Raw genomic sequence first — 25,106 nt, 5'->3', positions numbered from 1 at the left:
ACCAGGAAAGAAAACACAGTAGCTAGAAATCAGCACCTAAATTACTCAAAATACCATGATCTATTGAAGTCTGCAGCTACATTACATATGACACTAGGAAGCTATTTTCTTTAAAATAAGAGAGAGGTGGGTTTTCTAAAAGACAGAGAAAATTACATGTGAAATATGTATATTTAATCCATTAACTCCTCCCTTCCAACACCATGCTAAAATATGTGCACTACCTAATTAAGTTAAGGAAAACAGGTCTGAAGAGTCATAGAAAAAATAGTCATTTAGATTTCTACAATATCTAAGGCACAGACCATGACAGAATTTCTGTAATTTTCAAATTGTGCTGCTTTTTCCTCTTTCTCAAGCAGGTAAAATTCAATTATAAGTTTTTCTGAAATACATGCTTTCTCTTCTTGTAGAACTACTCTCAAAGAAAATTTTAGTATAGCTTACTCAAAGAAGGAGCTTATTTCTCAGGGTCTAGTATTAAAAGAATTCTTGTGGACAGACATTTAGGAAAGGATTACTTTTCCTGCATATTAAGTTATGTTCTTTGAGAATCCCAGTCTACCGTCTCAGTGCCAAAAGCCGACCATAGTATCTTGATTTCAATGGCTTTAAATTTAAAAACTAGAAATCAGTGGAAACTGATTCAGAATACTTATTTATGGAATGTATCACTAAGCATCACATTAAGTTATGAAGACATTAAATTTGCTCTTAGACATTCATTGCTCTTAGGGATACATCAATTTAGAATTTTCTAATCTAAATTTTGAAGTTGATTTTGATCACACTGACAAAAATTCAATTGGGCTTTCCTAATATTGACCAAAAGCTTTTTCCTACAATTCATGCATCAGCTGCTGAAATCTTCTCATTAACAAAGAAAAATGCAAATGTTCATACAAATGTAAGATTTCTAAAGAAAGAAACTAATCTAGTACGTTAGTCTGTTGAGATAAATGAATCATGAAACACAAAGTTCTGAAACATGGAAGAATTGATTTTACAAGGTATACGCAGACTTACAGTTTCACACGTAAGACATCTGGTTTCATTAGTTAATGTTCCCTGAAAGATTTCATGAACCCAGGTTGGGTCTGGCGGGCTGTTATTTTCATTGTCGATGTTGCCATTAGGTAGGCGACCATTTTGTTTCTCTTGTTTTCTTTCCTCTTGCAAGATATCCGCAATTGTATTTAATAGATAGTTTAAGAACTCATGTGCATCCTGCTGCATGTAGTTATCAAAAAGCTCTACAAGATAAAAAAACAGAATATTTTTAATTAATCTGTTAGCGCTATACTACGAAAAAGTTTTTTAAAAAAGTCAAATTTCAAAACCAGTCTTTATTTCACGTCTTGAATCATTCATGACAATGCAACACCAATGCAAAATGTGTACTTCATACACCAAGCCAAAAATATAGGGGGTGAGAAGAGGGGAGGGCAAGTCAGCTTACATTCACAGAAATCTCTAGGCTGATCAGAATTAACAGAAGAGCGAACCATTCTGCAAGAAAACTAGGGCATGATTCCACTACCTAAACATAGGTGTACATACAGTGCCACCTGAAATGCTATAGCTTATCTTGTCCAGCCTCCAGATGCCAGTCCATGATGATCTGGATCTCCTACAGGAGCTATGCTATCTCTGCCAAGCTTAGGTCAATGTCTTGGATAACACAGAACATCTCAAATGGCACTAGATGTTGATATTTTCCAGAAAAGAACTGAAAACTTATGACAGGAAATGTTTCATCGTCTGTATGTTCTATCACAGGAAGTACATGAACAATAAATGCTCAAAACATTGCTTTATTTATTTACACTTTTAGGGTTTTAAGTCCACTGCTGCTCTGTGATAAGTACAGTGTCATCAATACTAGCAATGAAAATAAGATTAAGACTAAAAAATTAAAGACACTGATATTTTTAAATAACTATTTTCTTTCTCAAAGCTCTTTAAGTAAGGTAGTATTTGTAGAAGCCATGTGAAATTAGCCTAAAGTTCTAGCCACAGCAAGAGCAAACAGGTTTCAAATTAGGACTTCAAGTAATAAATAGATCTGTCTTTCAAGATCTGAAATATTGCTTCTGGAGATTGGTACATGTGGCACCTTTACTACTGGTGGACCTGTTGGATAGATAATAAGGGATTCACTATGCTTTCCGCTTCATGTCCTCAGTTCGTCAACATTTCTAAGCATAATAGTTTTAGGATTAATTCAGTGGAAGGGGAATAGTTTCACTGGCACATACTTGTAATGTATAGCAATGATACAGATTAAAGCATAAAGCTAAACTTTCTTACAAGTCTACTCTCTTGTTTATGTTCAAATTGGTACTATGCTGAAAACATCGTTTATTGTAGTCCCCTGGGTTATGAACCTAAGAAATCCTCTGCTGCTACAAATCCTCACATTAGGAATAGGACTAAGAAAACCATAAAGGCATTGAATCTGATTTAGTAATAGTTACTACGTCTCTCTCTGACCAGGAATCGTTACAAGGAAATTTACCTGCCAATTTAAAAAGCATTCTATATCACTGGCCAATAGCATACAAGTCCTTTAATGTGCAATTACTTCAGTTAATTATAACTTGCAATTTGCTTGTAGTCCAAGAATACACTAAGAGTCTGGCCTTCAGTGGAGGGATAGTTCCCAGGACTGGAAAGATGAATGAAAAAGATACTCAGTGAAGCTTAAGTCTGGAAGTGCATACAAAGACTATATGGAAGCTTTACTATCATTCACTTGATGGCATCCAGGAGTAAACTTCAAACAGAAAAAAAAAAATTCCTGAGTTATTAGCAAAGTAGGGAGGAATTTGATGCTAATCTAGATCATTTGGAGAGGTTAAGTAGTGCAATAGGTCAGCCAGAAGTATGAACCAAACAGTTTATTTAATGAACTACTACACTATTTTTGAGAAGTAAGTTCAACTCTGAATCTAGCCAACTGTAAGGTCTTTATTTAATCAAGTAAGTCAAGACAGAACAAGAGCTACAAGCCTCTTGAGGTAAAACACTTCAGAGATTCTTCACAGTGTTACATCATGGACCTCCCAGGCCTATGTGCCCAGTCAGTAAATTAGCATTAAGTACAACAGAATGAAAACTACACATTGTTCATTTTATGGTTAGAAGAAATTTAAGCAAACATAACAGTATACCTTCAGCTGACTTCAACCCAACAGCTGCTTCCCAGCCAGTTAAGCTTTAAGGTCATTAATATATGTATGTTGTATTCAGACTTTGAAAATAAAGATGGAATAACAGCGTTGTAGTCTGGAATACATTAAGATTATGTTCTCAGTCATCACCCTCATATAGCTGGATACTGACTGGAACATAATCTAGATCGGTGTTGCATACCTACCTGATTGTTTAACTAACTCTTCTTTAAAGCTCAACATTGTATACCTTTACAATAAGCACTTAACAGCATATATGATGTCCATGTAATTGCTGCCTGACAATTTAGCCATTTATTTGTAGAAAAGGTAAGAGTATCATCATTAAGAGACCCCAAAAGCCAGCAAGAGCTGAACTTTCACATCTGATTTCTCTAATGAAGATTTTCCAATTGCCTTCTCCTACTTAGAATTTTAGTGTCATGACATAATTAAGCATTAAAAAGAACACTTTCTAAAAAGAACTTAATGGCTCCTGTGGTTTACTTTCTGCTTTCCATTTGAACCATTCTCCATGTTTGTCAGAGTTAGTCAACATTCATTGACATAATGAACTACTTCTGTAAATGCATCAACATACAAGCATACTTATTCAAGTATACTTACCGAAGAACTGAATGACAGTTTTCTATTCTGCGTAGGTGAGAGATTGTACATTACCTGAGAGCTTTGTTTAACAATATTATTACAACTCATGGTGTGCATTTGCTGGAGGGGTCACTTCAAATTATGAACGTCATAATATTTTATTTCTTGTTTTTACTACAGAGATGTTCATCATAACATTTAAACACCTTTTTAGTCTTCACATATAGTCTTGAAGAGATTACAACAGTATGAACATGTCTATTGCAGCAGTGTTAAATATGTTACCTCATACAGTTTATTTAAATCTAGTGGTTATTTTTAAGAAAATTTTTGTGTTATATTTTTATAAAAGTGTATCCAAATTGACTAGTAGATTACAAGGTTTCATTTATATTTTAACATCAAATTATTTTCTAAAACATGTTGACCAATTAACCCTGCAGATAAGAAATAAGAAATGTTAAAAACCTCTTGAAATCACTCAAAATTTAGGATATCAATTACACTAAAAAAATTAGCCATAACTACTTAGTGATTTTAAAATTCATTAATCCTTTAAAAAGTAGGTCAAGCTAAGTATTGCATAAATTCTAAATGAACTTAAAAATTTGTGGGTTTTTAAGCTATATTCTTGGAGGGAAGTCTTAATATCCTTTCTACACACTCAGTTTGGGAGACTGATTCCTGCATTCAAAGAGTAATGTTGTTTTAAACACAGAACAAAAGCTTTGCACTGAATTTTGATTATAAAAATACAATTCATAGAGAGGAAAAATTAGCAAGCAATTTCATAAGCAGCCACTGACTAGACACTCAGTTCTACATGAAGAGAGAGGGACAAGGATTCTCTCTCAAAACGGCTCCAGGGTTACACCCTTATTCTAGGGTCACCTCTTCTTTATGCTGCAGGACCAAGAACACTTTCCATGCATAACAAATAGGTAGGTATTCCACTATGTCAACTTCAGAATTAAATCATAATTGCTATAATTATTACACAAGAAAAAGAAAAAAAAGGTACCATTTTCTTTTCGTAATCTTGTTATAAATTTCTTGGGAGGTATTACTCCAACTTTTTTCTTCTGGGTGGCTATACTGTGGAAGAGATCAGCTAAGCATGTAAGAAGATTCTCTTTTTTTCTTGGTTGACTCTTGTATGCTAAGACTTTGTCTCGAAATGGTTGACAAAAATAAAGTGCCTGAAGAACTGAATTGCAGTAGCATGTATTCCCAAACTATAAAATAAGAAAGAGATTTATTAGCTTGCATTGTATTACTGTAGAGAGGTAAAATTACATCCAAAGTATAAGAGAATGCATAACCAGGGGCAAATTTTCTGCAAGTAATTTCTTCTTGACTTAAAAACAGTAAAGCATATTTCTATTTCGCAAAGGATTAACAAGTACACTGAAGTAAATGCAAGAAAAACCTAGGTAAATCTGAACAATACTATATAATTTTGTCTCGCTTGTAAATTTATTAGTAACATTTTGCATTTACATGGGGTCAAAATGTTCAACAAATACCACCAGTTTCACAGCTCCCAAAATGTACCCAGGTAAAAATATCTATCCATCTACCAGAAGTCAGCCACAACAGTAAAGAACAGGCACAGTGTGACCTTGTAATGTGAAGAAATTCAGCTGTGAATTGAGAGCTTCTCAGACACTGCAGAAATTGGATTCTCCAAATCTTATTGGTTGTGATCAAAGTCAGAAATAACTGCTTTAACCTGTTGCTACATTTTCAGTTCTCATTTTACGGTGACAGGATTGGCATTCAGGAGTTTTCTTAAAACAATGCAACATGGCTTGTTTAGGATTCAAAGCTATGGCACACGTGGAAGTTTCAAATCCAGACTGAAATGAAAAGGATTCACAATTTGGACATGTGCATTTTGAAGGAGGCAAGCCACTGAATTGACATGGGGCAAGCAGAGTCAGCAAGAAAAGCATCCGTAACCCTCTTTGTACCAGGACACTCCAGATGTCCCTCCTTCCCCAGACTCCTTCCAGCTCTTAGGCACTTGAGTCTTGTGATCACTGACACTGTCTCCAGCTCACCCCAACACTGCAAACCTCCCCATCACCTCTGAAAAGGCATCATGAGCTGTCAGTGGATAGAGCCACTCATTTTATGCTGCCCTCCTCCAGTGAAACCTATTATCTAACACTGAAAGTGCGAGAAAAATCTTTATAAGGCCCTCAGCAAGTAACCCAACCTTTCAGCTGCAGTCACTCAACCTGCAAATTGAAGCCCATACCTGCTACGCACATTCTGTAAAATGTGAAAATAATGTTCATATTTATGTCTTATATAAAGACAGTAGCATATACAAGTAGCAAATTCTAAGACTATATTGTGATGGGGAGACTGTTACATAGCAAACAGAGTGCATTTAGAGATATTTTAAGAGCAGCTTCTTTCAACAGAGAAAAATAACTAAAAACTTTTACATTTTAGGAATAACAGGGAAGTAACTAGTTTTTGCTCTTTCCCGATTAAGACAATGACAAACAAGAGCACCATGCAATTTAATCAGGAAACTGGAAAGTAAATAGTTTTCCTTTATTTTAAATTAATGAAATATGAAGAACTACTTTCTAAATACCCAAGACACACTCAAAGAATGAGTAAGAAGTATATTTTTTAAAAAGATATTAGTAAATCTTAAGATCTCCATATTAAAAAGTGAGGAAATTGATGTCCATTATTTTTATTTCTTTAAGCTAGGGAAAATGCTTATATTAGCTTCTTTGTAGTCCAAATCTGCACTCAAGTAGGTCAATGAACTTGAGAGGAAAACCAGGGCTTTTTTCCTTAAAGGAAGCAGATGAAATCACACAGTGGTTTATGTCAAAACATTTAATATTGTAAGCTAACTATTTATGAGTTTATAATTAGAAATAGCCATAGAAGGAGAACTACATGAAAATGTTAAGAAAGTTCTTAAAATTAAATCAAATGGGAAAAGCGCTAAAATTTCTACAGCAAGTGTCAAAAGATGAAAAGGCAGCAAATTAGAAATTTCACAACATTCCAATTTTAAAAAGGAACAGTCTGATGATAAATTAATTAGAATGGCAAACATGCAGTGAGAGACAACCAAAATGTGAAGCAACAGAGAACTCAGAACACTGAACAAAGTTCAGGAGATTAATTTAATACGAATGTATGTTAACCTGCATGCCTGTGGATAGGAAATAAAAGCAAGCAGATTAAGTTCCTAAAAGGTTTTCTTCAACCAAATTCAGAAAGACAGTAGGCAATAGAAGATTGTTTGAGAACAACCTCCTGAAGAAAATGTAATTAGTTCACATTTGTTTTATACCTAAAGCAATCAACCTTCGTTGCTTCAAAACTTAAAATCTTTTTAAAATAAAAGCTTCCAGTCACTAAATAATTATAATGGTGCATTTTAATTGGTACTAAAGAACAATATAACGGTACTAAACAACAAGGGGGGAAAGGTAGGGAGGTCTCTAGACTAAGAAAATACAGAATTCGTTACACGAATAAATGCTTGTCTTACCACCATTATTACTTTACTTCCCATCTTTGACTCCAACACAAAAGCACACCTCTCATTTAGAGAACACCCAAGACCTTGCTCCAGTCTCCCCATCCTTCCACCTCCTACTGCACACCTATACTTCGCTTTCTAATTCTGCTTCTTCAATACTCAGCTCTCCTGCTAGCCTGACCGACACCTTCCTTCTCCCTTCACTTTACAGTTAGCACTACCTCAGAAGCATCACACTTGTAAGAAGATGTGGAAGCACTGCACTGTATAATAAGAAGTTTGCAACCATAATCTGTATGTTTTGTAGTGACAGTGTAAACACGCCAACACCACCCTGAAATATGAAAATGTACAGCATTGGAAGCCCATCAAACTATTCAAAACAAGAAGGATATTTAGCTAGCTTTATTCAAAATATAAATGTAGGAAAATGAAACGCTTGTGAAGTCTGCCTCAGAGTAACAGTAGAAAACTCTAAGAAAGACTGCCATTACAATTTTATATCTTAAACTGTCAGCCTGTACAGGCTACTGAAACTCCTCTGTCTCATTCAGCGGAAGGTAACAGAGACTATAAAGAGTTATTTTAACCCATGCTTTCAACTGGTTTATTGCTTGCCTCCTTGTTTCTGTGAGGATCATCTTAAAATGTGCATATCTAAGAAAAGTAAAAAAACAAATTTTCTCTTTTTTTTTTCAGTTCATGTTCTTCTGTTCTAAGTTCTGAGAAATCAGATTATTTCCTTTCACAAAAATAATGCATTCTGTGTTTCCCATGTACATTTTGTTTTTTTATTCTGAAATCAAAGTTACAACTCTCAAACCTGTGTGGAAATAAAAAAATAAAAAGAGACAATCAGGAAAGTTGCAATAAAAACACCACACACTCACTAAGTCTTATAGCCTTGTAGTTTACTCTTCTGATGCAACATACAACTGGGAAGAAACTTGGTTGTTGAACCCCACAGACCTACAAAAACAAACAAGAGATCTACAGGAACTTAGATCTGCTTAGAACACTGTCTTTGTGCAGCACTAGGGTTCCTCCCAGCTCTGATGCACTGGCAGCTCTGACAACTTTTATTTGTTGCAATGGGCCACACCAGTAAACAGGATTACTCCAAAACACACAGATCCATTGCAAGAGACTGAATAACCAAACTTTCTGCTCTAGAAGTCTGGTAAACTGCTGAAGAGCTACCAGAGTAGCTCTTATGAGATTGAAAATGTTCATTATTTCATACTCATTGGATAAAATAATTGATTTAATTTGTGAAGCACATAGATTTGAATAGTTTGCATTACTGCACTGTAGAGGGAAAGAAGAATGATAGGCAGACTTTATGTTCCTGATTGTCCACATGCATGGGACATCATACTATTAACATTTTCATTTTACCACATATCTTAAATATTGCCTGCTGATTTAGTGAATGGTATTGTCCTTTCAAGCCTAAGCTGAATTTTCCATTTAGAGATTTTATTGCCAGAATCAAATATCCCATCAACCATCTGGTCTTCCATATGCTTCCCATAATTGCCCTTTCTTAACTCTTTTACCTCTCAAATTGTTCTTTCAGCACGTCCTCTGAATAATCCCTAGATTCCACCACAAAGCTGGAGAGGAGATAACATAGTGCTTCTGCCTTCTCTTCTTTTACACTACCTATGGATAAATGCTACATTTACAATTGATGGAGCTCTATTTCAGAATTGTCATCTTTATCTAAAATCCTGTCCTGCATTCCAGACATCCCAAATGGCTAGCTGTCACACAGTTAGAGCTATTGATTTCCATATTATCTCCATTTTTTCCATTACTCTGGACAAAGTTAGGAAAAACAAAATCAATATACAAATTAGAAAAATTTAGCAGTAAATGTTAATGAACCCCTAAAAGCTTCACTTCTTGTAATTGCTATAAAACAATTAGAGAAATCAATGAAGGCAAAAATTGTGATTTCTATCATTTCTCAGTCTAATAGTATTCTTAATCTATTATCTAATTATCTAATATTTATTTTAATTATCATTAGCTCTGTCATTCTTTCTGAATGGCCACTGGCCATAGTTTGCTAATGAAGAGGTCACTACCTTTCCTTTTCCTGATAGATTTAAATTCTGCAAGCTTGTTACACATTTATGGCATATACATACTGTGTTAGTAAACACTATCTGTATAACAGATCTGAAAACCATCCAAGCAACAATATGACTGTATCTTCTTAGCCAACCACTGTACCTGAAAAACACAGCACCAGTGTGCCATAGATGTAATGGAATCCCATCTTACTATTTGTAACAATTCAAAGAATTTTGGTCCATAAAACTTAATTGTTTGAAGTTAAAATGAGCAACATTCCTGCACTACACAGAAAGTTAAGAGCACTCTGAGATATCTTAGCTGCCTGCCTCTTATGTGTATGGTGGAGAACAATGGCTTAAAAAACAGATCTCCCCTCAAATATCCTACTCCCTCTGGACTACAGAAAGCCAGAATTTGTTGATGCTCATTATATATTAGGAAGATTGTCCTTTATTGAAACTTTTCTTAAGGGTACAAAATATGTAAAACTTCAAGATTAGGCATACAATAGAATTTTACTGTTAAGTCTTAAATCCTCTCTGGACTTGGACAAGAAATTAGGAAAACAGGTTATCTGTTGTCAGAATAACAGATTTGAGAAAAGATAAGAACAGCTTTAATGGAAAGCCTAAGCTCTGCTACAGAACTAACAAGTATTAACAGCTAAACTACTGTATTTCCTCTTTTCAGAGAAACAATGCGTCATTTTGAAGGTATTTCGACTTTCATGAGAACGGAAAAAAATTATTAATTTAAGTCATGGCATTTGAGATGCATGTAAGTCAGCTTATCAGTATGTTTATTGACTGCACAGTGTATACTCGGACTGCAGACTCTTGAACCATGTCAGTGCTAAGAACCTAGAGGTAGAGACATATGTTATAGCAGTAGGACAGCATTAGAAGTAATTAGTTTCATTAAGAAATGCAATATGATAGCTCTTGATAAATCACCTTGGTTTCAATATGTACTTTCTGAAGCCCCAGTAAAGAAAATCATTTAATATTTCATTTCAGAATAATGCAATTTCTAACAAGATATACTTTTTATGGATAATACCAGAAATCAAAACTTAAATTATTCCTTAAAACTAATGATTGAATCGAACAACTCAGTATGTTTGTTCCACCACTGCTTTCCCCTTTGGACTCAGTATTTTTTTAAAATCTTAATACAAATACCAGATGTGAACACTTCATTCATCAACAGCCTTTCACAGATTTTTTCTTTTACTGTTTTTATCCACTTAGATTGGCATATTATGAACTACAAGTTACGTATTTTAAACAGCTTTTTAAAAAAAAAACTTATACATTCTAATAGCAAGAAAGTGATTTAAAAAATACCCTACAACTAGTAAAATGAAATACAGTATTAAATACACAGTCCAATTTCAACAATTATTTCAGTAGCATATTTCAACAAATACACTGAATATTGAAACACATTTCAATAAGTATGTATATTCAGTGACTATATCTTTCAGTATTTTAATTATTCACTCAGTCGCAGTCTTGTAATTTAACAAATCCACTCGTGGCATTTCAAAGCAATGAAGTTATGGACTGAAACTTACATTAACCAAACCAAAATAGTGCTCATTGACTGGAAATTGTTCTGGACCAATCTCTTTCTCCAAAGCTGAGGCATTGGCGCCCTAGAAAAATCAAAAGCAGTAAAATATTAGTGTTGCAACTACATACATAGTGAATTTAACTAGTGAGAAAAAAAAATGAAGTTTTTTGGCAAGGATAAATGACCAAAACCAACCAACCAAACAAACAAAAAGAAACCCCCCAAAACCCTGATCACAACTACAGACCTTGCTAACACCAAACCAGTATCTTCAGATCTCAGACCATAAGACTTTGGGTTTAAACTTACTTACACTGAAGCCCTCTCTAGTCAGGAAGGAGGAAAACAAAAATTAATGAGAGACTAAATATCGAACACTGATGAAACACCTTCCTGTTTGTACCCTGGAGGGGGGAAGAAAGCGGAGTTTGTGACCCAGCTCAACAATCATACATGGCAAACTAACTGAACTTGTTTAGTTAGTCTATTGCTTAATGCAAAGACAAGCTCGTAGGCAAGATAATATTAGCCACGAATGCAGAAAAATCAGTCCTTTGAGTTCTCTGTTGATTTGCACTCTCTGGATGTTTAGATTGTCCACAAAACTATTTCACACAGGCCTTAAAGCAGACAGCAAGTCTTCTGTGTCATAATTTAATACTTACATACTTATAATAAAGAACCTAACACTCTTCCACCACAAGAAAATTACTTCAACATAATCCAAAATACCTCAGAGATAGGTGTTTTCAAATACGTTTTGTTCAAAACCATCTCAAAGTAAGTTATACCATTTTCATGTATTTTCATGCAATTACGTTGTTTTGATGTTCTGTATTTATTATTTTCAGAGTAGAGCTTCTTTAATAACAATTGCATTAATATAGTATTGCAAAGCAGGTAATACAAGGCCAAATGGTGAGCTCCTCTTAACGAGTGTGATTTTCATACTGTGTAGCACATTTCAGAAAAAGTTAAGAAATGCAGATTGTTCATAGGAAGCAAAGAGACTGGTCTGTTCCCCTTACAGTGAAAATATAAAATGTTCAAAGTGCTTTGCTAAATACCTTGAACTTTGTAAAATTAAAAGACAACACAGTACAGCTAGTGTTGGTGTGCATTACAAATGCTGCAGCCTTTGCCCAACAAATCTGTTGGGTCTGATCCTCAGAAAGAAGTCAGAGAAGGTAACTTTAATTACTCTGTGGTTCCAACCAATGACTGTTGACTGAACTGGTGCAATAAACATTGGGTTTCAAAGGAAAGAGAGGGTTTTTTATTTAGAGACAGAAAAACCTCTACTCTCGAAATTCAGAGAACAAAAAAACCATAGCTTTCTATGAGCTCTCACACTGATTGCTTTTAGAGAAAAGCAAATGTATCCAACTCTAAATCCCTTTTGTTGCATACAACAACACTGATATATATATTTATCCTCTATCAAACTAATACATGAGCATGACTATTCCAGTCTAAAGTCAGGCCTAAGTGAAGCTAAAATAGCACATAGTATACAGCAAAGAATCTTAAAAACAGATGTGACTCCTTCCCAACAAGTTCTTTCTTTACACCAAAGACATAGCAAATAGCCCTGGACATTACAACAGTAAAATTAAATCAAAATCACAAACTGCATTAAAAACAGCACACAGGATTTCACAGACTAATTACAGATATGGGTAAGGAGGATAGAATTAAAATTAGGACTGTATCAAAATGTATAAAATTAAAATGAAACTCTATTATGTGGTATCTGCCATGACATGATTGTCGTACTGCAGCACTTAAGAGTGGTTACAAAACCTAGCTTAGTAGTTCTGAAACTGGAAACACATGGTCAAAGGCCCATCAGGAGGTAACAACTTTAACTAGAATAGAGCCAAAGATAGCGTTAACTGCACACTTGAGACAGTACAGCTCTGCTCCATTCACAACACAGCCCCAGCTGCTTTTTCATCAGTCATATCCCCTGCAATTATGATAAAGCCTCTCCTTTACTGGGGGTTTGGCTGCAAGGCTTACTACTTTAGAAGCTGTGCTCAAATGGCGATGTTGGCGGTAAGGAAAAGGAGTATAAACCCTCATTTAAGACTAAAGCACTCCACAACTTCTGAATATTTAGTTTTGCAGCCTTATTGAAATACACCCACGAGCTCTGGAAAGGTGGATATTATTTACAAATAAATTAGAAAAAAAAGGAACTGTGGAGGCCTTTTTATCTTATTGTTAATATCTCTCCTTCTTTAAAAATAAATAAATTCAAGAGCAGGCTTTTAGGAAATTCTTTCTCTTTTCGAAGCTAGGGTGGAGTAGCTGCTTTATTCTGTCTTTGGAAGGAAGAATATTATGGTATAAACTTTGATGTTTCTGTTTTGTACAGACATGAACACTGTATTTAGTTTTCTAGCACAATAAAGATCCTGACTTGGCAACTGGAAAGACATGCTAAGATACTCCAATATAGTTATGGTTTTCGGATTATTCAAGGCTGTTTCATTCAAGGCTTAGACTTTCACATGATTTCAAAGCATGGCATTACCTATGTTTGAATGCAGTTGTTTATGAATGTTTTATTACTACAAACCAGCATGGATGTTTTACACCAATATAAAAACCCTCAAGCTACTTAGACTTCCCTCTACAGCTCTCTTTTTGTCTATCATAAGGGATGTTATTCCTCCCCCTCAAAGTCGTCATTTATACAGTGCACAGCGTGTTGGTTGCAGAGAGCGAAAACATAGTATGCAGCAGGGGCTTGGAAGAGTATGCTAAAATGCACGTTCACACCTGACCCATAAAAGCTGGTTGAAAACCTAACTATCCGTTGCTACAAGAGGTTTCCCATTCAGCATTACAGTACACGTTATCAGTCCCAGCTGACTCTTCTGTTATGCAAATACAGATGCAGAGGGGAAGCACTGCAACACCACCAAGTATTATGGTACCATATCATCTTTTGGACAAGAGGACAGCAGAGGTTTAAGGCAGAAGTGGAGTCTATCTCTTTCCATCAGCCAAGATGGGCTTACTGGGCTTGGGATCTAGACTTGGGAGATTTCAGTCTGTGATGTATGTTGCAGAGTATAGAACTTCTTCCTCTGCCACTTAACCGGGATGTGGGAAGATCCCAAAATGAGCCTCTCTTTTTTGGGGCTCACTGAACAACCCATACAATAGGTGCTCAGTCCCCACACAGCAACTTGGCTTTGACATTGTGCAGGGGACAGAAAGGAACATCATCAGCTTTGGTCAGTACACCCACCTCCAGTTTCCTTACCCTTCCGAGCAGAAGCACACAAGGTCATTAACCAGAAGTGGGAAGGAACAGAGGCACAACAGAAGTCCAGAAAAGCTAATACTGCAATAGTACTGGCATTTACCAGTTTTTGCATCATATTAGTGTAAAACCTGTACATCACCAAACACTGCTTTACATTACCCCCTGCCAGCACAGAGATAATTATACAGGCATACAGAACACATATTTGTCATAGTTAAGGCAATATAGTTTTATAAAGTGGAAAGTTCAGCAACTAAGGTGTGTATACAAGAACACAATATGAAATCAAGATTTGCTTAACTTTTATTTGTTATTGAAAATTATTCTGGAAACAATGTTAAAATATCAAGGGTTATAAAAGAGTGTTCTCACGCACAATGAAAGTTAGGTGTAAAGCTGAACTACTGTAGACTTCATCCTGTGTTTAACTTCAAACTGATGCGAGATAAATTGTGAGAAACCTTAGTTTAATCACGTTCAAATCAGTTGAACATTTATTGTTTATCTCCCCCACCAAGTTAAAGAAAAAGGCTGTATTATTGGATTTATCAAAGATCCCCTTAGATGCTAATTTCTTAATGAAGGGATAAGAATCCATGTTTACCATGGAAGGCCCTTAATTAAGTTTCTGAACTTTTATTTTCAAAAGACCTCGAGGTTTCTATAAATTAACACATTTAACATTAACTAAATGAGTATTTTATTTCAGTTTAGTGGAATCCAAGCCTAGAAAACACAGTGGGAGAGGAAAGTGCAGTATCTTTTCATTAAGTACAGTTGAATTTTCCTGATTTTCAAGTTTTACAGAGACACACTCTCCCAAAGTTCTAAAATAAACTAAAAAAACCCTGATTGTACCTTTCAATGGAAAAGGGGGGAAAAAAATATAAAGCGCAGACATATGATGGGTTTTTTTGTTTGTTTGCTTAGTTTTTCACTTGTTAAAGCAATAATATTGTTAAATGCCATTTCTGCTTTTATTATTGCCTTTTCTCACTGCCTCAGAGGTCACACTATTGTGGTGCTACATGTCAAACTAGTACTCCTGAGACACACTAACAGCTAACATATGGATAAGCTAATTGGAGCCAATCTGTAAAGCAAATCAGTAGGTGCTTATGATCTGACATACACACTTTGGGTTTCAGAGGGGTTTTGCCAGATTAGTTCTAGGCTGGCTCTGTGACTGAACACTCAACTGCAGCTGAACTATGTTGCGTGATTTAGTTTCCTCCAAAAGGAATCTAATTTGTGCACTCTAAGACCACTCCAAGATGCAAACCAAAGTATGGTAAATTGGGATGCCTGGGAGAATCACTTCAGAATTGCACATACTGTACCTGAACTAAAACATTAACGAAAATGCACCCAGCACTTGTCTAAAGAAAAACAAAAAGGCCACCCTTATTAAAAATACTGTCTAAAACCATGTCAGCAAGTAGGCAAACAATTGCAGTTTTAAAGTGTCCTGCCTTGTTGTTATCATTCAACCTAGTAGGCAGCATTTCTCTTACAAAGACTTGATTCATAACCAGCCTAATGTGCTTTGAAGATTACACTGGTGTTAGTCTTATTGGGGTGGGATAGGGGGGTTTGATCTATCCCTTTCTAGAATAAATATCAGTTGGTAACTTGGTGGGTCATCTTTTCAGTAGTTTGCTGTAACAGCTTTATCCTCTAGCGTCATTGAGTTGTAAATTTCCTGAGTAAAATAAAAAATTTCACCTTTAAAATAAATTTCTTCTCTCAAAACTTACATTTATTGTCAAAATTCTGAAGATCCATTTCTCCCTTCATACATGCACTATGCGAGATCCTTCCCTACAATGCTCTCCACCTCCCTCAAGAAGCAAGGAACAATAAGATACAAGGTGACTAACATAACTAAACCATGTTGCATAGGTATATGTAAGCCCAATTTTTTAAACATGACCTTAGCTATAGGTGAGTGAACAACAACAAAAAAACCCACAAAATAGAACTTTTATCCTTCCTAGTGACAGAAAGGCATTACAAGTAAAAGGGAAACTCAGTAACCAGGAATAGCAATGCTTTCATGAATAAGAATAAAACATTACAAGTGTAAAATTAATTTCATTATTTATAATTAACAAAAATAAATCTTAGTATTGAAGCAGTCATTTACTAGTGCTTTCACTTTTTTGCCATGTATTAGAAGACTCTTCCTTGTCTGTGCCACTAGTGAAGGTATACAGAATTTCATAGCCTACACTAATTAATGCACTGTGACTGATGGAATCTTCTGTTAAAGAATAAATACATAATTCTACTCTTCCAGTTCTGTTTTATCAGAATATGTGAATTCCTACTTTTCCATGTATTTATATGAATCAGGATTAAGAGCAAACAGAATAGCTATATTAAATCAGTTTATATCTGTTGTTTCGACTGCAACCAAAATGGAAACACATTTCTTTTGATGCTGTTGCTAGCCCAGGAAGCAGAAGTGAAATACACTGAGTGGGATTCAATAATCCTTGTTGTTCATTTATTTGCAAAAGAACATGCGTTAGTAATACACAACTTGATAATCTAACTATGAAATATTTGGATAGTTTCAGTTCATATTTTAAAAATACTTACAAATAGTGTTATTTTCTTAACTAATTAGTTTAAGACACAGTCTGTATATTCTAATCATGGGCAGCTAAGACAAAAGGTTTTTTATTGAGTACAAAGTAAAAACATCTCTGCCTGGGCAAGGAAAATTATAGCATAGCACAAAATTACCTTCTCTTTGCATTTGGTATGTCTACCACACCATCTTTTCAAGACCCACTGAGCATACACAACATCTTTTCCTTCACAGCAACTATAGTCATGCTTCCTCTGAAGCTGAGACTCCGAGAATTAGGGCTCTGGGCTTGGCTCCTTCGTGGAATGGATCTTCAAAACATGAAAAGATGTAATGATGCTTCTACAATTCTTCCCCAATTGCTGCCAGACTTGAAATGGACTTCGTCTACTACTTGCCCAATACAGAATGAAATCATATTGCTAAAAAACAAAATACTGCTGTGGTGGGTTGACCCTGGCTGGACGCCAGGTGCCCTCCAAAGCTGCTCTATCACTCCCCTCCTCAGCTGGAGAGGGGAGAGAAAATACAACGAAAGGCTCATGGGTCAAGATAAGGACAGGGAGATCACTCAGCAATTACTGTCACAGGCAAAACAGACTCGACTTGGGGAAAAATTGATTTAATTTATTACCAGTCAAATCAGAGTAGAGTAATGAGAAATAAAAACTAAATCTTAAAACACCTGCCCCCCCCACCCCTCCCTTCTTCCCAGGCTCAACTTCACTCCCAAATTCTCTACCTCCTCCCCCCAAGCGGCGCAGGGGGACAGGAAATGGGGGTTGTGGTCAGTTCACCACATGTTGTCTCTGCTGCTCCTTCCTCCTCAGGGGGAGGACTCCTCACACTCTTCCCCTGCTCCACCACAGGGTCCCTCCCACGGCAGACAGTCCTCCATGAACTCCTCCAATGTGGGTCCTTCCCACGGGCTGCAGTTCTTCACAAACTGCTCCAGCGCGGGTCCCTTCCAAGAGGTGCAGTCCTTCAGGAACAGACTGCTCCAGCGTGGGTCCCCCATGGGGTCACAAGTCCTGCCAGCAAACCTGCTCCAGCGTGGGCTCCTCTCTCCACAGGTCCTGCCAGGAGCCTGCTCCAGCATGGGCTTCCCATGGGGTCACAGCCTCCTTCTGGTGCATCCACCTGCTCTGGCATGGGGTCCTCCCCGGGCTGCAGATGGAGATCTGCTCCACCGTTAACTCCATGGGCTGCAGGGCACAGCCTGCCTCACCATGGTCTTCACCACCAGCTGCAGGGGAATCTCTGCTTGGGTGCCTGGAGCACCTCCTCCCCTCCTTCTTCACTGCCCTTGGTGTCTGCAGGGCTGTTTCTCTCACATATTCTCACTCCTCTCTCTGGCTGCTGTTGTGCAGCAGTTTTCCCCCTTCTTAAATATGTTATGACAGAGGTGCTACCACTGTCACTGATGGCCAGCGGCGGGTCCATCTTGGAACTGGCTGGCATTGGCTCTATTGGACATGGTGGGAAGCTTCTGGCATCTTCTCACAAAAGCCACCCTTGTAACTCCCCCGATACCAAAACCTTGCCATGCAAACCCAATACACTTCCAAGAAGATAAGTTATATTAATACTGTATAATTCTAGAAAACTCCTGGGGTAACGCTGTTTATGATCTCAGGTGCCTTTGCTTCAGTTTCCTCTGATCAGATGGATTTTCAATAGCATCGGTGCTACACATCTCATAATGACACTTATTAAGTGGGGTCCCAAAAGATCAAAACTATTACCTTCAAAGACTTTCAGTTAAAGGTTGAATTACTAGCAGACAAGATAGGAAGTCTGTGAGATGTATTTAAAAGAGGATCTGATGGTGACCTTTTTCACTGCCTAAAAAGTATAGACAGTTATAAGCATTATATTCATCTTTTAGAAAAATCCTAATCATCCCAAATGCAGAGCGGGAGGAGGAAAAAAAAAAAACCAAACACATTTGCTCAGTTGCTTTTGTTGACAAACTGCACACTGTGGTGTGTTTTGGATGCCTTTTTTAATCCACATAATTCCTGTTTCATAAAAATAAGTATGTTGCTTTTATGATTTCCCATTTTCATGGAATTATAAAAAGAATTTGAGTTTATGAAAAACAGTAAAAGTGTTTTCCAGTTCTGGTCTGCTTATGTTAATACACCATTCTGGTTCTATGCTACAAAAAGATCTAGATTTTTTTTTTTCCCTCAACTGAAAGACCAGATCTTTCTGACCTTTAGACCTTACTGAAATAAATAATTTGTTAAAAGCACTTAACTCCAGCAAACTTCCTAAGCTAGGAAAGCAAAAGTTACCCCCTATACAGGGCTTTTATACACCTCTTTCTTTCAACAAATTTGAAAGAGAAAAGTAGACAATATCAACTAATGGACAGACATCCTTTTACCACATTTTTACAGAATCATTCCTAGGAGTTTTAATGCAAATTAGTTACTTCAGTAGTTTAATAAGTAAATACAAAGACTATATAAATGACCAATCTAAATATTCAAGCTTTTCTAGTAATAGGACCAGTTATTCCCACTGACACAGCTAAAAACTCTATTGGCAAGACTAGAGTCCACGTTTGTATTTCATTGTTTCTTCATGCTTAGAACTTGCAAGATGAATATAAGTACACATACAGGCAAAAAGAGAAAGGAACATTTATATAATTGAAATTATCCAGCTAAGTAATATGCCAACTAAATAATTCTCTGTGCTAGTACAAATATTGCTTTACAACTACCCAACTTCAGGAATTTTTTCTTCGTGTGTCATATTTGACATTTGTTTTATATTAATTTAGAGTCAAATTCATATTTTGATGTAAATTGAAAACAAATTTGTCTAAATTAATTAGTATACTAAGCAGTGTCACAAATCCAGTATTTTAAAGAGCAAATGTACAGACTAATCTTTTATTACCATATTGTAGCATGTTACATCTACAAAAATTATGATGACAAATGCCACAGTCATGCTTGAGTCTTAGTGTCACATTTATCATGAAATATTCTCCTGATAAGAACTCCAACAGATGAGTGAACCTCCCTACTGTGGTTTAAGCTCTTATCCCAACTGTTTAACAAATACTTCTCCAAAATTTAACGTGCTTGCAACAGAATCACCGCAACAGAACCACCACAACGGAACACGTGCCTGAACACTCCAGTCCACTGATCAAGGTGGATTCAGGTCATGATGCCAGAGTGAAATGCAGGGGCTGAGACACAGCACATGTTCCTTCTTGCCAACTCTGCTACACGAGCAAGTCAGACAGATGGATAAAGGAATACCACAGCACTGCTATTTTCTCTGTGTTACTTTAGTCCTCTCCTCTGCTTTCTTTTCTATCACTTCCTCACTTTGAAGCTATGTTTTTCCACAACTTTTCTTTCCTTGCTGTAACTCTCAATTCTCACTTCTTCCAGCATGAGCCTTCTGTACACTTTCCTGTGGAATCTGTTAACCTGATCATCAATTAATGTTTAAGTATTATAATTTGTGCTTCAGAAGAGACAGTGCAATTAGAAGGAACAGGAGTGAGTACATCAGCTATTTCTGGCTGACTGCAAACTCTGGCAAACATCAATTTACACTAAGTGTAGATTTCACAGTGTAGGTTTGAAAACATTATTGTAAACAAGTAATTCCTTAAGCAGTAATGAAGTCCATACATGTATCTCACAGTTAGTTATAAAATTTTCCTGCAATTAAGTGTTTTTATAAAGCCTCTCTGCTAGGACATCGGAGGTAGGTGCACTGCAGCCTTCCCTCAGCTGGGCACTTACAGGCTGTTTCCTGTAAGCTGCGTTTTTTTCCCCACATGCTTGTTTGAACTTAAGTACCTCCAAGACCTCTTCACCCTTGTCAAATATGACTGAAACTGGTGACAGTACCCTTAGACAGGAGACAGGCAGGAAAAGGACAACAGCCAGCCATTCAGCATGGTTCCACAAGTCTTACTCCTTTCAAAAACAAACCAAAAATTTGGATTGTAAGATATGCACAGACTTGTCATGCAGAACATGCTGTTACATCATACAATCCACATCTAGCTACAAACTATGTATTTGATGTCAGTGTCGGGGGGCTGAATCGATCACTGAAGACATTCAGTGACACTGACCCTGTATATAAGATGCTAAACTGGCAGATAGAGAAGGGAACACGTAGACAAATACCTGAAACATGAAGAAGATTTTCATGTCTAAGACTACAGCTTCTAGATTAGCATCATTTATAAATTTCATTAAACTTTTTCAGGTTGTGCTAACATAATCAACCAGTTTCTAGAAAAAAGGCTGAAAAACAAGTACTACTAGCATTACAACTTCCTTCTGTATGTCTGAGACTGACGTCTTCGTAGCTTTTAAGCTACAAGGATAATTTCTATCTTCTCTTTACTTCAGCTACTGTAAGAGTTGATACCTTTCAACTGCTGGCAAGTGTTTGCTGGATTCTAGACAACAGAAGCAAAAGTCAGAAGTGCTAGATTCAATCTCTGTTTTATGGTGAGTATAGCCTGGGGGACATCTTCATTGCAGTTAGCATGGGTTACTTTACCACTTCTCAGCCATGCATAAAAACCCCATATAATTCAGGTAAGACTTTGACTGCAGTTTAATGCATGGATGAGGGTAAAAGACCAAGTTCTACTTTTACTGCAAAGACATTAAACCCCCCCCCTCAAAATAAACAAACCACACATTTTTAACCTCATCCATTTTGCAACAAGAACAATGGCTAAACCACTCAAGGGCAAAGGTATTTTCCAGTGCTTTTCCACAAACTCCAGCCATGTAATTAAGCCTTACTACAGCACAAGGAACCACGGGAATGGTGACATAGAGCAAAGAAGTCCAAGGAAGCTCAAAGGGGATACAACACTAGGTGACAGTACTACAGGAAGAGCTCTGCCATCACTGGTATGAACGCTGGAGTATAGATCAATGAACTAAAGAAGCATACAAAAGAACCAACCCTTTGTAGACAGAATGTGCTCTTGCAAGATCATCTCAAAAGACACCATGGCTAACAAACTAAAAATACTGGATATCACTCTTCACTGTACCCACGCAACCTGCCAGTACTGTAAAACATAATATATTGCTTTCTAATATTCAGAGCTTGAACAACAAGGATAAGATGCATAAAATATAAGTGAGTCAGCAGAAGTGAAACTTGAATTTGGATGCAAAAAAGGAAGTCATGAAACACAGGACTGCGATGGAAGAGCTTTTTCAACATAGTTCCAGACTGCTCTGTTACAGACTGTAAGTGTACATGCATGTTAGGTTTGTGTAGCCACAAACTGTCTCTTGACAAAAACTGCCTGTTACTGGTTTTGTACCAAACAAACACAAGAAGAGAAGCAACAGCCTGAGAGTTCTTGTAAGAGACATGGGGAAAGGCAAGAAAAACTTGTAAGAATTTTTAGGTAGTTGTCTAGCAGTTTATCAAACAGTGGGTTGACACAAAGAAGAATTGCCAGAAAAAAATAGTATTACTCAGCAATTACATTCCTTTTTGGTTTTGCAAAATATATGCTTAAACATGAGTATATGACTCTTCTTAAAATGAAAAAGATCTGCCTGCCCATAACCACATTGTTCTAAACAACTCCACAGTAAATACCAAGTGCTTCTTCATACTATCTTTACTGAAATATTTTTAAGCACAATCTTATATTATCTATTAAGTGTTGTAAAAACTTTTATAGCAGGTATCCTATGCTAGCTGTCCCATCTCACGGTACTATTAAAGCTCATGCATCAGAAAGGCACAGGAAAAACCTTATGCCTGGAGTTCATCCACCTCAGTGCACACGATTATGACTGGACAGATAATACCTAATTGCCATCAGAATTTCAGCTTCATGGATATAGACACTTTAGTTAATCATAAGAAGATTTTTGGTTGAAAAAATTGTTTCGGGATTGACCTAAATGTCGATGACATAATGTCATTTCTAATAACCATACATACAGAATAATCTTAAACTAGCTGCTTGGCCAGTCCAGACCTACAACTTCTATGCTGTCCAGAAGCAGAAAAGTGAGGTCTCATATTGGACCTAAATCAAGAGGCCAGCACTGAATTTATGTTGACACAAAGGCTAGTGGTCAACCGTGGGTGAAAACATGCTAGCTGGAACTGCAATAACATGAGATCATCCTAGCTCAAGGATCAATCACATTGACTCCTCAACAGTCTAACCAAAAATCTAACTACTTCAGAGAACAAAAACTCATGAAGTACATGGTATGTGTCCTGCAACATTTGGCCATATAAAGATCTTGGTATACAGCTCATGAATTCAATAATTCAGACTGTCCAAGTCCAAATTAAAAGATGTGACCTCCCATATCACAAAAAACATTACTCCAGCCGATCAACAACCACCTGAGCAATCTTGCCCCGTGAGCTTACAGACATTCATTCAAAATTCTCATGGGCCACCTCTGAAATGTCTGTTTGAGATGTCAAAGCCTCTCTGCAGCAAGATTTATGAAAACCATAAGTCAGTTTCCAATAATATAAAATGTAAGCATTTCCCACTGTTTGACATCATGATATGTTATAATCCAAATTCAGCAAATTAACAAACTAGATGACAGAGTGCATTCTGGTCCTTGACCATCTCTTCTCTTCCCCTGTGGAAGCGGATTTGGGAACAAGAACTTTCATTTGGCCATGGAACAGGCAGAAAAGAGCACAAATGCAAGATCTTCAGCTATGAACCATCAACACATCTCTTCCATGACAAGTAGTGACTTCTACTGACTAAGGGATATTTCCTTCCTTCAGTTCAGCATTCCTCCATCAGCGAATCTACTGAGCTCCCCAACCCTCTTTAAAAAACCCCAAGAGAGCCCTATCACATCTGTGTATCTGCTTCTCGCTCTAATTTATCAAGAGAGAGAGTAATGAAAAAGCAATCACTGGAAGAAGCCTCCTATCAGGACCCGGATCGATGCAAACAAGTCAAATTACATGCCCACGCGTGGAGCGTGCTTGGCTGAAGAGATGAGGCGGGACGCCAGCACTTTCCTGGGTAAGCGGAGGAGCACCCGTCTGCTAACAGGCGAGGCGACTATAGCCCCGCCGCATGGGTAAAGCACTCCGAGCGCCGGGGCAATTACGAAGCGGGTGGGGAGAAGGAGGGTGCTTCTAGAAACCCTGCCCTAACAGCATACGTGCAGTGAGCAACCCCGAACTCGAGGCAACGTCCTACACCCCTCGCGGACTGTGGGAAAAGCCGTGCTCAGAGACCCCGCACTCCTACCCCGCTCACAGTCAGGACCCCCCCTCGCCCCCAGCCCAACCCCACCCCGTCAGCGTCCCCATCAAGGCCGAGTCTCCCAAAGCCGATTAACCCCGCTCCGCTTCCGATCCCCGCCCACGGCAGCTCTCCCGCTCCCGAGGCACGGACGCCTCCCCGCCGCCCCGTCCCCACGCCGCCGCACCACCCACCGCCGGGGCGCCGCGCAGACCCAGCCTCCCCCGCAGCCCGCCCCTCGCACGCCTCCCCACAGCCCCTACCACCGCCCCGCGTCCCCACCCCCGGGGAGCCGGCAGGGCGGAAGGGGGCCGCGCCGCGCCGCCCCGCCCCGGCCCGGCCCCGGCCCCGGCCCCGGCCCCTCACTCACCATGGTACAGACGGAGGCGATTTTGGAGACTGTCATTAGGATTTCCATCCGCCCAGCGCCATCTTCCGCCCAATCACAGCGCCGAGCGAGCGCAGCCGGGCTGGGCCGGGCGGGAGTAGGAGGGGAGGGGAAGGGAAGGGAGGCGACGGGGGCAGCCCTCACCGCCAGCGCCCGCCGCGGGGCGCAGCCGGCCCCGACGGCCCCGACGGCCGGGCGCGCGGCTCCCAGCCGGCGCCACAGAGGCTCGCTCCCCCTCGCCCCGCGCGCGGCCAGCACCGCGCGAGCCCGCCCCGCCCCGCCCGGCCCCGCCTCCCGCCGGGCCCTAGCGCCGCCGGGTCACCGGCCGGCTCCCTCCCGCCCCTCAGCCCCGGCGCCGCCTCGCGCCCCGCTCCGCGCCCCGCCCCCCGGCGAGCTCCTCTCCGGGCCTGGCTCCGCCCCCCCGCTGCCTCCCGCGGCGCCCGGCGCCGCCGAGCACGCATGCGCGACGCGGAGGGGGCGGGGCGGGGGCGCGCGCAGCGCCGGTTGAAGGCGCGGGGGCGGTGCCTCCGCCGCCTCAGGCGGGGCCCCGGCATGGCAGTGGTGTGGCGTGGCCGTCGGTGTGAGGGTCCCTCCCGGCTGCCCTCAG

At 38.7% G+C, this 25,106-nt stretch overlaps 1 protein-coding gene across 2 annotated transcripts in view; it reads right to left on the bottom strand.

Moving 5' to 3' along the window:
* Positions 1–24,765, bottom strand: part of USP12 (ubiquitin specific peptidase 12) — a 40,746-nt gene extending 15,981 nt beyond the window's left edge. Inside the window, exons 1-4 of one of the 2 annotated variants that reach the window (XM_072850444.1) lie at positions 24,482–24,765; positions 10,967–11,047; positions 4,804–5,017; positions 1,027–1,253 (exon numbers count right to left, since the gene is read on the bottom strand). In XM_072850444.1, the coding sequence (XP_072706545.1) occupies positions 1,027–1,253; positions 4,804–5,017; positions 10,967–11,047; positions 24,482–24,529 (570 nt within the window). In that variant the 5' untranslated portion in view covers positions 24,530–24,765. Of the gene's footprint in view, positions 1–1,026; positions 1,254–4,803; positions 5,018–10,966; positions 11,048–24,481 lie in introns of those variants that run through there. The other variant, XM_072850445.1, reaches the window with a different exon arrangement.
* Between the last annotated feature and the right edge of the window lie 341 nt (positions 24,766–25,106).

The sequence above is a fragment of the Ciconia boyciana genome, chromosome 1, assembly GCF_034638445.1.
Source record: "Ciconia boyciana chromosome 1, ASM3463844v1, whole genome shotgun sequence".
NCBI lineage: Eukaryota > Metazoa > Chordata > Aves > Ciconiiformes > Ciconiidae > Ciconia > Ciconia boyciana.
This window is presented reverse-complemented; position numbering and strand designations above follow the sequence as displayed.